This window comes from Scyliorhinus canicula, chromosome 16, assembly GCF_902713615.1.
Source record: "Scyliorhinus canicula chromosome 16, sScyCan1.1, whole genome shotgun sequence".
NCBI lineage: Eukaryota > Metazoa > Chordata > Chondrichthyes > Carcharhiniformes > Scyliorhinidae > Scyliorhinus > Scyliorhinus canicula.
Window position 1 is genome coordinate 46,931,565 of NC_052161.1, and position 14,652 is coordinate 46,946,216.

Sequence of the window (14,652 nt, forward strand, 5' to 3'; positions counted from 1 at the left end):
GCAACAGACGGGCATTGCAAAGCGTTCCACACCCACCACCTGACCGCAGTGCTCCGCCGGCCATCATACTTCCTCCAGACGTACCCTGCCCCGAGGCCACCGATCTGCCAGCGATCCTGCCGGCCCACGCAAACACCACGATGGCAGCGATCCCACCTATCCACGTGCAGGCGGCTCCTGATCCACCTCTGCGGCGATCGACAAGAATTTGTCACCCACCACAAAGACTGAATCTGGAGACTGAACTTTTGTAAATTTTGTGACTGAATTCATTGATTTAACATTTGTAAATATTGCTTCATTTGCCATGTATCTGCACTATCGACACCTTCCCATGGATATACGTTTGTTCAAGCACCGTTTGTAGTCAGGCATTTATATATACGTATACATACCTCAGTATTTATTTAACTAAAAAAAAGGGGGGGAGATGTCATAATATCCACTCATGTATATAATGGGATGCAGACAGGCAGTGATTGACACGTAGGATGATCAGTAAGCATACAACACAGTACAGTCAATCACCAGACAGGACACTACCACTATAAAGCCAGAGGGCACTGGTTTCCCGTTCTCTCGGGACCCAGCTACTGAGACAGTCAGAGTCCACGAGCTAGCAAGTGCAAACACCATGCGGTAGCTAGTAAGTCTGGTCAGGCTACTACAAGGTCACCAGTCAGATCAGTGTAGTGTCGACCCACAGCTGAATATGTATAGCAGTTCTATAGTTGAATAAAACAGTGTTGGATCTTCTCCAGTGTTAGACGTCTGTTTCTAACTTCCCTGCATCGAGTGCAGTCCACATCAAACCAACCTGCCTAACACATCACTCCCCTAACCTCCGCCCCCCCCCTGTCAAAAAGATGTGGATTAAGGACATAATTACCCGCGCAGGATTTGTTAATCATAATGGCTGTCACACCTGTTCTATGTAGAACCTTCCACTACTGCGAAAGGCGATAACTGTTATATAGCTGGATAGCAAACTCAGGTTTAGCGTGACAGCTTCTGGAAGTAAATAAATGGAGGATGAGGCCACGACCAATGACTCAGTTGTTCAGGGAGTACCGATTACCACAAGATAAACAGCTGTCCTGAAGCTCTGTGCCTGCAATTGGTGAAACCACTTTTCAAAGAGGAGTGGTGTGTGTCCATGGTGTAATTGAGATGATGGTGGGGATGCATTTACATATTTATGTTGAATTCCTTATCGTTTGCATGGAATTTTTCATATCTCCAGACAAGCAAGAGCTCTAACCAGCTGTCATCAGTTGTCTCACTGTCTTTTTATGAGTATTTCCCTTGATGAATTGATTAGTAAAGTCCACGTGGTATTAGTTGGCCAAGAAATGGACACAGGAAGCCTATCAATCCTTTGTGACAAGCTTGCCAATGTACTGAGCCAGTTAGGTCTGCAGTATTCTAATACATCTTGATGATTGACCAGCTAGCTTGCATTGTTACTGGGATTTCGAGTCACAGACCCATCAATGGGGCTTGAGATTCTTCCAGTTGGCTCATGATAACCTGCAAGTTGATGTACGATCGCACTCATTGAACAATGTCATAATAGATAGGGCAGTACTAGATGGGCAAGGAATGGGAAGCTGCATTGTTCTGGTTGACTAATGTCCAGCAATATCCCTGTGCAATTTGGGAATTCCTAAGCCAACCTTGCCCGAGCTAAATTGAAGCAGGGCGTGGGACTGCAGAGAATTTTCAATCCGTATCAGGCAAATAGGAGAACCATAACCTTAATGGTGATCTTCCACTGGAATTTGACATCTAAAGTGACCTGGATGTTCAGCTTCACTGACGAGTGCTAAAGATCTTCAAATGAGGACTTGGAATAAAGTGTTGAGTAACTGATTCACAGCGTCGGGCTTGGAAATGAAAATGACAGGCATGTCTCAAAATGTGCCACACAGGTTCTTTCACTATGCTAGAAGGAGATGTTCACTGAGGAAACCTCACACAACTGCTAGAGGTTTTTATTTGGAGGGGGGGGGGGGGGGGGGTAAAGGAGCAACTACTTTCATATCCAGGACATCAAGCATACCAAAACTGATCAACAATTTGTTGGCTTTGAAAAAAAACGGTGCAATTGTTTCAACATTATTCCACATTACTAAACCTTCAGTAGTCTTGAACCCATTGAACAAAGAGCTATGCAGTCAAAGACAAATGGATTTCATGCATTGCCTTTTTCCTTTGCAGATTGAAAATATTTCCTGCTCCAAAATGAAAAGGATCTAGTCAGATTTGATTGCCTTTGCTGAAGTTTAATGATGTTCATTGGTAGGAATCTAGTTTGCCTGGGATTAATGATAACAGCCTTCTCTGTAGTTGCTTGCAAAAATTATAATCTAGCTGGGATTTATGAATGCATTATCAAGTTTAGCTATGAATGCATAAACCATGTAGAATGATAGATATAAATGTTTAATCATTTATTTTATTAGCATATGGGGTTATTGTTTGGAAGGATCAGTCATATCAGTCAGGCTAAAGGACTTTTTGCATCTAGTATTATGGGTTTACCAAGTGAAATTGCCAAAAAAAAGCAACAGCGGGATTGCTAAAATGGCTTACAAATAATGAATGAATACTTTCAGAATTTTTCAATATAAAATGGCCTCACATACCCTGTAAGTGCCAATCACCGCTCCTCTCCCTTGAGTTTTAGCTTTATAGAAAAAAATGTCCAGTGGGCAACGGATGAAATAAAATGCATGCATGTGTGATTGTGTTTTGTTCTCATTGTAGATGGATGAGATAAAATTAAAAGACAGAGCAGTCTACGTGCTGGAAAAAGAGCTGGGGGCTCAGGCTGGGCATGCTCAGAGACTCCAGCTCCAAAAAGAGGCTTTAGATGAACAACTTACCCAGGTCAAAGAGGCTGAAGCATGGGAAAAACGACATCTGAGTAGCCCGAAAAGGGAACTTCCTTGCGCAAGTGGTGCAGGAGACGCCTCAGACCATTCAGGAAGCCCTGTAAGCACTTTCATGGTCTATAACTGCCCTATTCAACAAATTCAGTAACAAAATCTTGATGAGGGGCATATTACTGCTGCTTACTTATTAATACTTAAGCAATGCTATCACATGACATAATTATTCTAAAGCTTTTAAATTCTTTACATTGTCGCCGAATATTTGGCACCACTGAAATAGAATTAGTGCTCGCCTTACGTTTACTCTAAATATTTTTTAATTTTGCTGTTTGAGGACATTGCGGTTTTATTGTATAGCAGCTTGCTTGTTCTTCTATAATCAACTAATAATAACATTGTCTTGAAATGTTACCTCATAAATCATTTTTAAAAATCAAAATAAGACCAGTTATTTTATGAGTTTAATTTTCGTTTAGACATTTCCAGAGGGCAGGCTTCAACTGTAGTCCACTGAATTTCGCACCAATCAGACATCTTGCCTGAATGTCTCTCACTTTCTAATATCTTGCAATGATGAGGAACACCTAATCCTACATAAGACAGCCACATTTTCAGGATTCTGTAGTTAGTAACGCTGTAATGAAAAAGGCAGTGCTTTTAATTATCATCCTATGTAACTATGCCACTCTTATGCTTTGACCTTAATTTGCTAATGATACAAACCGCTGCTTAATTTTAAGACGAACACGCATGTCTTTAAACTTTTTTTCCCATTGTTGACTCTCATCAAGATTCTTTTTCCACTGGCTCTTGATTTCCTTCGCCCATTGAATGGAAATTATATTAAGCACAGTGTATAGTTATACGATGCAAAGGCTCTCCTGCACCTGTTGAATGAGGAATCACTGCACCTATTAAATAGGGTTGGAGGATCACTAAAATCACCCATCAGCATGCTGTCAATGGCTTTTCTTTCTTAGTCTGCTGCAGTGTATCACCAATGTGGGAAATAATTGGCAAAAGATCCATCCATTCAAACTGCTGCCCCATTACTCTGTGAATTCTGATTCCACTAAACAAACAGAAAAAAAGGACGAACTGGGGCGTCCAGTGTAAATAATTTATTCCAACATTTGTTTAAATGCCCCCATCCATGAAGCATTACTTCATCAATAATAGCATTTTCTCAACCCACCCACTGTGTTACCTGCAGCTACTATCAATCACATTGTCCCTTTCTGGAATAGTACAATTATATGTTCCAACTGTTGTAATACCACATGTAAAGCATTGTGTTGCGCACTTCACTTAAAGAAACAAGTGACTTGAGGTAGGGTTATATCTTTGGAAATCACTCAAATAATGGAGTGCCGACATTAAGTGTATGATTTCACTGTACATTCTGCATTGCTTTACTGCACCTCATTTATTATTTCCTTCATATGTATATATATATATATATAGCCTAAGCTGATTTGCTTGAATTTTCATCCCATCACATAAGGGCATAGTTTACATTTACATTTTAATGCAAGGCAAAATGATTTCCTGCCTCTAATTGAATAGCTGTGGCAAATTCTTCAGTCTCTTTGGTTATGGTTATACAGACATGTGAAGTTTTGTTGATGTCCAGTTATTTGCAGTTGATCTATGTTTCAGGAACAGCAGCTGGATGAAAGGGATACTAGGCGATTCCAACTGAAAATTGCTGAATTAAGTGCAATTATCAGAAAACTAGAAGACCGGAATGCTCTGCTGTCTGAAGAAAGAAACGAACTTGTAAGTGCCTCTGATCAGGTTGACTGTTCAAGAGCCTGTCCAGATATATGCATTTTCATTAGCCCCTAGAAATCACGTGGTTATCTCGGTAACGTTTTTTTCTCCCTTTCAATTTTCCCTACAGAAATAATGTACTCTAAGGTCAAATGGGATGCCATTTGTAAAGGCAGTATTAGTCAATCAATAGCGAGGCAGTTTTTTTAATGGGACTAGTTTTGGGATAAGGGGTAGCAGGTTTAAAAAGGACTAGGGGAAATTACTTCTCTCAAAGGTTGTGAATCTGTGGAATTCACTACCCCAGAATGAAAATGAAATGAAAAATGAATGCGGTGGATGCTGGAAAATTGAGTAAATTTAAGGAGATAGACACACTTTTAATTAGTTATGGGTTGAAGGGTTATGAAGAACAGACAGAAAAGTGGAGTTGAGGCCAAGGTGAGATTACCCATATTGAATGGCAGAGGGCGCTCAAGGGGGTTCTGATCTTCATTCCTATGTTATTTTGTTCATCAACAGGTTGGAGAGTTGAAATTCTCCCCTTGTCTTAATTTTGCTCATAGTCTTGGTCAGTAAAAGGGAGATAGGAAGGTTTGTATACCCGTCAACCTTTTCATTAAAATTATTGACAGGTGAAATTTAACTCCTTATGAGACCAGCATGCATGTAAAAAGGATATGTTGCCAGAGCAACTCTTTGGGCGTCTGCTTGATGCAGTTAGCTGGGTGATTGCTGAGAATTAGATTGTGCCAACAACATGGGGTTCAATCCCTGCTCCAGCTGAGGTGGATTCAGGACCTGTCTTCTTGCTCCACTCATTTTGTTTTCCAATTAAGGGGCAATTTAACATGGCCAATCCACCTAACCGGCACATCTTTAGGTTGTGGGGGTGAGATCCACGCAGACACGGGAAGAATGTGCAAACTCCACACAGTCAGTGACCCAGGACCGGGTTCGAACCTGGGTCCTCGCCGCCATAAGGCAGCAGTGCTAACCACTGCGCCACCATGCTGCCCTTCCTTTCCCTACTCATAGTGTCGATTTTGGCATTGTGGATCGGACCTGCCTTTGAGCAGAAAATTCAAGAAGGTGGAGCAAGTGCATATGTGGATATTTGATTTAAATGTTTGTCTATATTATATATCTGAACCAAAAAAATCTTGGATTAATCATAGAATCTGTGGTGCATAAAAAGGCCATTTGGCCCATCGATCTGCACCGACCCTTCGAAAGAGCTCCCTAACTACACCCAATCTCCCGCCTTATCCACATAGCCCCACCTACCTTTGGACACGTTGGGGAAATTTATCACATCCAATCCATCTAACCTGCACATTTTTGGACTGTGGGAAGAAACCAGAGAACCCAGAGGAAACCAACATAAATATGGAAAGAACGAGCAAACTCCACAAAGTCAGTCACCTGAGGTCAGAATTGAACTCCGGTCCCTGGTGCCGTGTGAGGCAGCAGAAATAACCATTGTGCCACCGTGCCACCTTAAGAAAGGTTATTCAGGCTAGTTGTACATTAACATGGCTATATTTAGAGAGATGTAGAAACAGGTACTGTACACTGACCCCTTACCACTGAACCAGTCTGGCTTTTCAACCAGAGGTGTAAATGCAGTTTTTCTTCATATCTTGTAATCATATGTGCTGATGGATACAGGGAGATGAGGAGGGAGTGAGGAGACTGTTTTGTGATCAAATAACCTGGAAGATGGGTTCGCCTTAGCTTGATAGGAGCTAATTACCATTTTTGGACTCCATTCATCCGGTTGCAGGCAACCAGATGGAGACTTTGACTAGATGTTGGATAGGTAGATCTGCAACACCAGAATGAAGCTGAGGAACAGAGAGGAGGGAGGGAGGCATTGTTGGTGTTGGGGCGGCATCAATGGAGGAAGCAGCAAAATGGCTGTGAAATATTTGGAGCATTGATACGGGAGCCCAGAGAGATCAGGCCTTGGGGGGGAGGGGTGTCATTGATGGGGCCGAGAGAGATTAGGAGGGTACATTTTTAAGAAGCCTGGAAAGAACAGGAGTGGGATGTTGGGGAACGTTGATGTGGGGAACATTGATGTGGGGCCCACAAAGGTCAGAAGAGGAGAAAAGAAGGTCTCAGGGGTCAGGAGGATTGGTGGGGAAGGGAAAAGACTATGGGGGATCTGTGGAGGTTGTGCGGACAGAAGAGATGGAATGAGGCTATGGGGCTCTGGAGAGCATCTGATTGCTGATAGTGGAAGAGGATGATCTCTGACTGCTGAAGAGGTTAGCAGCTTAGATGAAGGGTCTTGGGGAAGCACTCCTGCTGCTGCTGTCTTACAAGCAGCATTGGAAAATACTTTCTCTTCCCTGCAGCAGTCCTCGTCTTCATGTGGCACCTGGGTTTCCTGAGACTGGAACTCAGTTAGCCAGCATTAATTCTGAAGCAGAGAAAAAAGTCAGAGGAATGCAGCTTTATAAAGATATTTAAAGGAGGGTGCCACTGTTAAAAACCTGAAATGGGCTCATTTGAGGCAATCTGTACTTGGCTTGGAGATTTTTTCGGTCCTTTTAAAATTCACCCGACTTCAGTTACATATATTTGAGGGTTAAAATTTCCCCCAAAGTTTCAGTCATAAATAAGGAGCATATTTTACTCTCTGTGTCAAGCTAAAATGAACTCAAAGGTTGAAAACCATGATAATAATAATCTTTATTATTGTCACAAATCGACTTAGATTAACACTGCAATGAAGTTACTGTGAAAATCCCCTAGTCACCACATTCTGGCGCCTGTTCGGGTACACAGAGGGAGAATTTAGAATGTCCAATTCACCCAACAGCACGGCAGAGAGATGATTGGCTGCTAATCATCCCAAACTATTAACAAATCAGTTTTACAATAGAATTCAAAGTATGGATTAAGAAAAGACCAAACATTAGATTTAACATTGGATACTGCATCACCACTCAATCTGACCATTTTTCACCATCATCACTGGCACCGAATTCTGCCCTCTGAATTAACTTAAAATTCATAAATATAAGCAATTTTCAAGCCTCATGGAACAGCATTACTGAACTTCTAGGAGCATTGTAATCTCATTGTAAGTTTCTCTGGTATTGTGCAGTCTAATGGATCTTAGCTCATGATGTTATGTTGGTTTGGATTTTCACTGAGCTGGGTTAACTCGGGAGCCCTTTAAAAATGGCAGGCGGGTCTCAATTCCTGCATTCCCCATCCCATTCCAGGGCTGAACGATTCCCGGGAATGCCTTTTGGGAATGCAGGCGGAAGAAAGTGACAGAAGCATCAGACTAGCTGTGCACAAAGATGTTTATTGTGTTTTACAATTCCCCACCCTTACTATGCTGATACCCCCTCCCAAACCCCCAGCCCCCTCATCCCTAACCTACCCCACACCCCCTCCCCTGGTGCCCTCAGTGATCCTTACAAAGCCTGATGTGGCAGTCTTGAATGTATGTGAGAGGAAATAGTGCAACCTACTCAGTATTTTTAATACGTAATAGCTGTGTAATATTATGCATGAGGCTAATGCTGTAAATAAACATTGCATATATTTTGAACCATTTCACATTAAATTCAAAATCATATTTTAGTAATTTAAATAAAAGCAGGTTTGGAACATGAAGAAAAATTATGATATTAGGAACAGAAGATAACATGCTTATTTGTGTTGTGCTTCAAATTATAGATACATTTTCCAATTAAATTTAGGATCAGTAAGGGTTCTATTCATGTACTTATCAATCAAACAGGGAATATTAGCCTGACTGTTTACACCTAACACTGTTCCTGCCAATCTTTCCATTGCAGAAACCAAGGTCTTTGTCTTTTAAACGTCAATTCAATCACTCTCATTCCATATTTTTACTTTAGCTCAAGCGACTGCGTGAAGCGGAAAGTCAGTATAAACCCCTCCTGGACAAAAAGAGACGCCTCAGTCGGAAAAATGAAGAAATGAGCCATGCCCTACGGCGTATGGAAAATAAACTGAAATTTCTCACACAGGAAAACTTAAGGATGGTAGGTTGTCAAGCAAATTCCCTTCTTTAACATGTGGGAAGTTGTCATATGGGAACAATGTCATGCTTTTTAACGCTGCTTAAAGGTACTGTAAACATTCAAACCACAGATGCTGAGATTGTCCGATGCACATTAATTTTATCCTACCTTGCCAGTGAGGTAAGTCACAATTGCGATTCCAAATGTTGGGGCAATGGTGGGCAAACCATTTTTGGTGTGAGCCTAAGATTGCACACCAATCTCAGGTGAATGGTTTAACGTCGTCTCATCCAAAGTTACAATTTTCAGGAATGCAACGATAACGTTGAGTGAGGAATTACTGAGGTCAGAGACCTGCACTGAGTGGGAACAGTGACTCAATATGATTTCCCCAAAGCGACAAATTAATGGCCAGACAGCTGGTTTTGCTATCCATTCACTCATGATGGAGGGAGGCATCCGCCCTTGTGCCACTTTCTTCTTAACTCCCTTCTCTCAACACCTCTCCTGTTCCCTGACCCTCATGGTTGTTGCTGATTGTGCTTGCTGAACCTCTTATTCTTCACATATCCTTCTATTTGACACTCCAGCTGGTTAACACTTCATCACCAACACACCACTAGCCAAACCTACTGCTCTTTGCTTCTCCCACTCAGTACTTCCCTCTCCCAAACCCTTGCTATGAGCGAGGGCTCAGATAATGAGTGAGGCAGGAAGAGTCGCTTCAGAGTTCGAGCAGTTTTGAGTTGCAGGGTTGCAGAGGTAAGCCACAAACTGGAGAGTTGTCAAGAGGGAGGGTAGGCAACAGGGAGGGTTGGCAGCAAGAGAGACGTTCAGAGAGTGGGTGAGGTCACGCCACATTGGCACCGATCAAGTCACGTGACCCTACATCACACCCGGTGCATACCAACATTAAGACAAAACGCCCACCACTAAACATGAATACAGCTCCATTAACTGCACAATGTTATAGTGGGGCAACTTAAAATTAGGCAACTTAGAACAGGGACTTACTGCATTTGAATCTGGCAGTCTGGACCAGAAGCAAACACGGAGTATCAAAGAACAACAAAGAACAAAAAAAAGTACAGCACAGGAACAAGCCCTTCAGCCCTCCAGGCCTATGCCAATCATGATTCCCCAACTAAAAAAGAAACCTCTACCCTTACTCGGTCCGTATCCCTCTATTTCCTCCCTATTTATGCATCCATCCAGATGCCTCTTAAATGTTGCTAATGTGCCTGCTTCCACCACATACTGTAGCACCTTCCAAGAGAGTCAGTGTTTATGCCCAGGAGATTGCAACTATCTTTGTGCTCTTTCAATTCTACTTGGCATGCCCTGCCTGTAACTGTAAGAGTCACATCTTAAACATCATCACCTCTGGATTGTTTCAAGGATCAGCAGTGGATCTGAATTGCATTTCTTAAGTTAGAGAACACAATTGTTTGTTACAGGTCACTTGTACCCTATGGGCAAGGGCTGGGCAGCACATTCAATTTCAAGCAAATGGAGCCAAAAAAGCCCAATGGATAGTGGGATTCACCTCTGGGCAGGCACAGGGCTTTATCGATGTTGTCATCAAGGTGCTGAGCGAGCAGACAGTGGGATTCCTTAATAGGATCTCTGCAGGGCATCACAAACAGGGGCACACCTGACCATTCACTCAATGCCTCTTTGTGTAATTAGTCCCATTGAGTGTTCAAGGCTACAGAACGCTGCTTGCTCTCCATGAGATTCGATACTCTCTCAATGGAGGAGCTCTTACACTCAAAACCTGAGCCGTGAGCAAATGTACTCCTCCATTCACAGCCCATGATTCACACTCATATAAATAGGCCCCTGAGCAGGATTCGAAAGGGTGACTGGGTGAAGGGCAGGAGAAAAAGTATAGCAGGAGTGGCAACTGTGGGTAGCCTGCCTCAAAGGATGGGCGACGACACAGCGCTGCTCAGCTGAGCACCGTTGCAGGGCCCTGGGAGTCACAGGAAAAGAGGCTCAACTTCGAACAGCAGGAACAGATGTGATCCCACATATTGGAGTTCTTTGTAGCAATGGGAAGTCATGGGTTGAGAATGAGGAGTCTGTCCAGCTCATGTGTGTCACAATGACTTAGTAAGAAGTCTTACAACACCAGGTTAAAGTCCAACAGGTTTATTTGAAATCACTGGCTTTCGAACATGATGTTGTCAGACGTCAGACTGTGTCCACCCCAGTCCAATGCCAGCATCTCCACATCATGGTTAACAATGACTCAGGGCTTTAAGAGCATGAGGTTCTCCATTGGGACAGTGGCCAAGCTCATGGAAAACCGTACTCAGCAGCATTTGAGTGGATACAGGAACAGTGCACTGACATGCACAGAATGCACGTTGTTATGATCCCATTACAGATCGAGTATCCTTTATCCAAAATCTTCAGAGCTAATTGAATTTTGGATTTCAGATCATTTTGTTATCAGATATTGCATCTAAACTGACTATACAATAGAGTCTAAAGTAAATAAAATAGCTAGAAAAGTAAGATGAATAATAAATACAGAGTACCTGTAATAAGTTTCTTTTTTTGACGTGTTCACCAGAAAAATCACACGTACAGACAAATAACTAGACTTCTCGCCTAAAGATCGATGAAGTTCAAAAAGAATGAGGTTCTTGGATGTGTTCGGTTTTTGAATTTATGGATTACAGATAGTGCTGAGGCAAATAACTTTTTTTTTCAGGTACTGCAGACAAAAGAATGAAGCCACTGGTTTCACAGTTCAAACCAAATAATTTTGCAAAATAAAAAATTAAAGAACTTAAATACTAATAAGCACACTATCTTAAACAATTATGTAAAAGATGTTAAAAATAAAATCAGCACAGATGCTTATACTTTAAACTGAACTTCTCAACTCAACTTTCCTTCTACCCCCATTTACCCCTTTAACCCAGATCCTTATCAGAAATTAGAAGGTTGACCATTTAGTCTGAATACGGTTTCAAAGATTTGTATAAAGGGTTGAGATTTCTTGGGCCTTCTGCTTACCTCTAGCAAAGGTTTCTCCTTAAATCCCCTCCAGCTACCCCACAGTTGTAGACCAAGTTAAACTCGGCTGCCATGAATGTCTCAAGTGGATCAGAAGTCTCCTGGTTCCAATATTCTTTAATTCTGAAATTTTGCATTAAAACTTTCTCTCTGTCTCTTCTCAGCTTGGATATCCCAGAGGTCTAACTCATTGTTAAGAGTTCTTCAGTTAACAAGGGACTGAAATATTTTTAGCCAGCAAACAGAATTTCAATGGAACTCTCCTGGAAAGAGATTTTTTTGCTCTGTAGCCAGATTGTTGTAAAACTAAAAAACAATACCTTGCTCTACATACTCCTATAATTAACTTTGTGTTGCTCCTATTGGCGCGACTCCGGTCGCAGGCTGCTGTACGAGGCCGGGCCGCCGATTCTCCGACCTGGGATGGCTCCAAGCGGCCGCGTGGAAAAAGCAGAGTCCCGCCGGCGCCGTCCACACCTGGATGCTGCCGGTGTGAAATCTGCTCGAAGGGTCAGGGGAGGCGGCCTGTGGCCTGAGGGGGGCTTCGTCCCCAGGGGGGCCCCTCCAATGGGGTCGGGGCCAGCTCGTTCTGTAAAGCCACCACGCATGCGCGGGCTGGCGCGTCACTACTGCGCATGTGCGGGTTGGCGCCGCCCCCAGTGCACACCTGGAAGTGAGGCTGGAGCGGCATGAACCACTCCAGCGCCGTGCTGGCCCCCTGTGGGGGGCAGAAGCACTAGTGCCTGTGCCCATTTCGCACCGTCATGAAATGCAACGGCATTCACGATGGTGCGGAAACTCTGTCCCACGATTGGAGAATCGTGCCACTAGTTCTTGAAGAGATCCTCACCCCAACATAAAACACAGGTTTTGCCCCAGACGCATGTGGGCCGTCACAATGCCAGTCACTGGTACTGTTGGCACAGAGATACACGGAGGTGTCGCCAGTTGCACCCAAATTTGGCATTGGTAGCATCCAGATAAGACCTTCGAGTGCTATGCCAGCCCTGCCCACCTCCGTGTGAAACCAGGACACCCTGTGTTGTTTCATAGAAAAGACCTTTCTGAAGTCTACAAAGGGAAATTACATATTTTGTTTTATTTTTCCGATGTGCGGCATCTGTTTATGGTACCCTGCATTTTTTTGCACCAACCTCATCCAATAACGGCACAATCAACTTTCAACCAGGAACTCCGCTTGTTTTTTTCGGAAAAAAATAGTTGGTAAATTGGTGTGTACACCTGACACATCAGATTGCATTAGAGATGCTCTTTGCTCACCCAGCAGTATCCTTGCAGTTACAGGATGAGGTGCACATCTTTCAATAGGCGAATATGTATGCAGACAGCGATTCAAATTGGGAGGCTGTGACTGATTTATGTTGCATAATGAAGAATGACCTGCAGACAAACCTGTCCACATACATTGGATTGCCAATAGCTGGGAACAGCTTTTGAACTTCTACGCTTCTGAATCTTTCTAAAGTGACACTGGCAGGACAGTGACATTCATCAATCTGCAGTAAATAAATGTGTGAAGCAAGTGATCGATGTCTTGTTTGCTCAAGGAAGTAATTTAATCTCTCCTTGTGAACAAGCAGCAGGGACATGAGAGAATTGCGGGAATTTTATAGGGTGGTAGGATTGGTAAAGGTCCAAATTATACAGAATTCACACATAATGTCTCTTAACCAGGACAAAGTTGCCCTCTCGATTGGTACCCCATCCACTGCCTTAACCATTCACACCCTCCATCATTGGCACACAGTGATAGCAGCGTATACCTTCTACTAAATTAATTATGGCAGCTTGCCAAGGCTTCTTCGACAGCACCTTCCAAACTTGCAACCTCCACCATCTAGAAGGACAAGGGCAGTAGGTGTGTTGGAACACAGCCATCTGCAAGTTCTCCTCCAAGCCACACATCAGCTTGACTTGAAAATATATTGCTGGATGATTTTTGTGACATTCACTGGGTCAAACCCCTGTCATTCTATACTGAACAGCACTGTGGGTCACAGGATTGCAGTGGCCCAAGAAGGCAGCTTACCACAACTTTCTCAAAGGAAATTATTGCCAGCAATGTTCTCATACCATAACCGAATAAAAATATACGGCGCAAGAAAATGACCTAAACAAATTTCAAACAGTTCTACTTTGAATATTTAGCTTGTTTGAAATCCTGAACTTTGTGTTCACCAATTAGTGTAGATGAGCTTTAGATTGGTTTCACAGGTCGGCGCATCATCGAGGGCTGAAGGGCCTGTACTGCGCTGTAATGTTCTATTGTTCTAATTACTGACTCCGTGGCCATAAAAATAACTTTTTATCAAAAACCTTTATAATTTTTAATATTTAACATAACGTTAACTGATAATATTTCTCTATCCTGATGATAAGAGCCCGGGATCTTCTGATCCCTCCTTTTAGCCAAGTCTGCCAGTCTAGGTATAATCTTAGTGAATGTCTTCTGTAGCCTCTCACATCATCCCAGTGTAAGGTCTGGAAAACTTGACACGATGCTCACTTTGCACTGTAACTATGTACATAGATTTGCTTTTGTACTCAATCTAAGATTGTATGTTTGGTTTACACACATCTTTATCAACATGTCCTATACCTCTTCAGACCTGGTTCAAAGGCAACGTTCCCCATCGCATCAAATTGTGTTAGGTGCCCACATCTTGCTGGCATTATGTGGGTAAGGGTAAAGCCCAGTTTCCGGTCTGCTTCATTCCTTCAGCTTCAGGCATACATTGTGTGCTGTACTATCCAAATTGCTCCAATTTCTGGAGAGGGAAAAATGCTTTGGCCGATGTTTTTACGCTTCTTGAAATATTAATTAACCTTGAAAAACTCACATGATGTCACTTTAATGGTTCAAACAATAATGAGACCTGGTTGGAAAATATTCTGCCTCAATCATCTCCATTGTGGCA

General features: G+C 42.7%; 1 protein-coding gene and 1 long non-coding RNA gene across 18 annotated transcripts in view; one reads left to right on the forward strand and one right to left on the reverse strand.

The window, feature by feature from the left end:
• The window catches only part of jakmip3 (Janus kinase and microtubule interacting protein 3), a 416,080-nt gene that overhangs the window by 222,730 nt on the left and 178,698 nt on the right, over positions 1 to 14,652 (forward strand). For 11 of the 17 annotated variants that reach the window (XM_038773519.1, XM_038773515.1, XM_038773516.1 and 8 more), the window contains exons 4-6: positions 2,770 to 2,997; positions 4,557 to 4,676; positions 8,558 to 8,704. In XM_038773519.1, the coding sequence (XP_038629447.1) occupies positions 2,770 to 2,997; positions 4,557 to 4,676; positions 8,558 to 8,704 (495 nt within the window). The remainder of the gene's footprint in view (positions 1 to 2,769; positions 2,998 to 4,556; positions 4,677 to 8,557; positions 8,705 to 14,652) is intronic. The other 6 variants (XM_038773523.1, XM_038773532.1, XM_038773524.1 and 3 more) reach the window with 3 other exon arrangements.
• Positions 3,342 to 11,764, reverse strand: LOC119950772. The gene is made up of 2 exons (XR_005457409.1): positions 11,714 to 11,764; positions 3,342 to 3,531 (listed from the first exon to the last, which is right to left on the reverse strand). It is a non-coding gene; the product is annotated as an uncharacterized LOC119950772 (long non-coding RNA).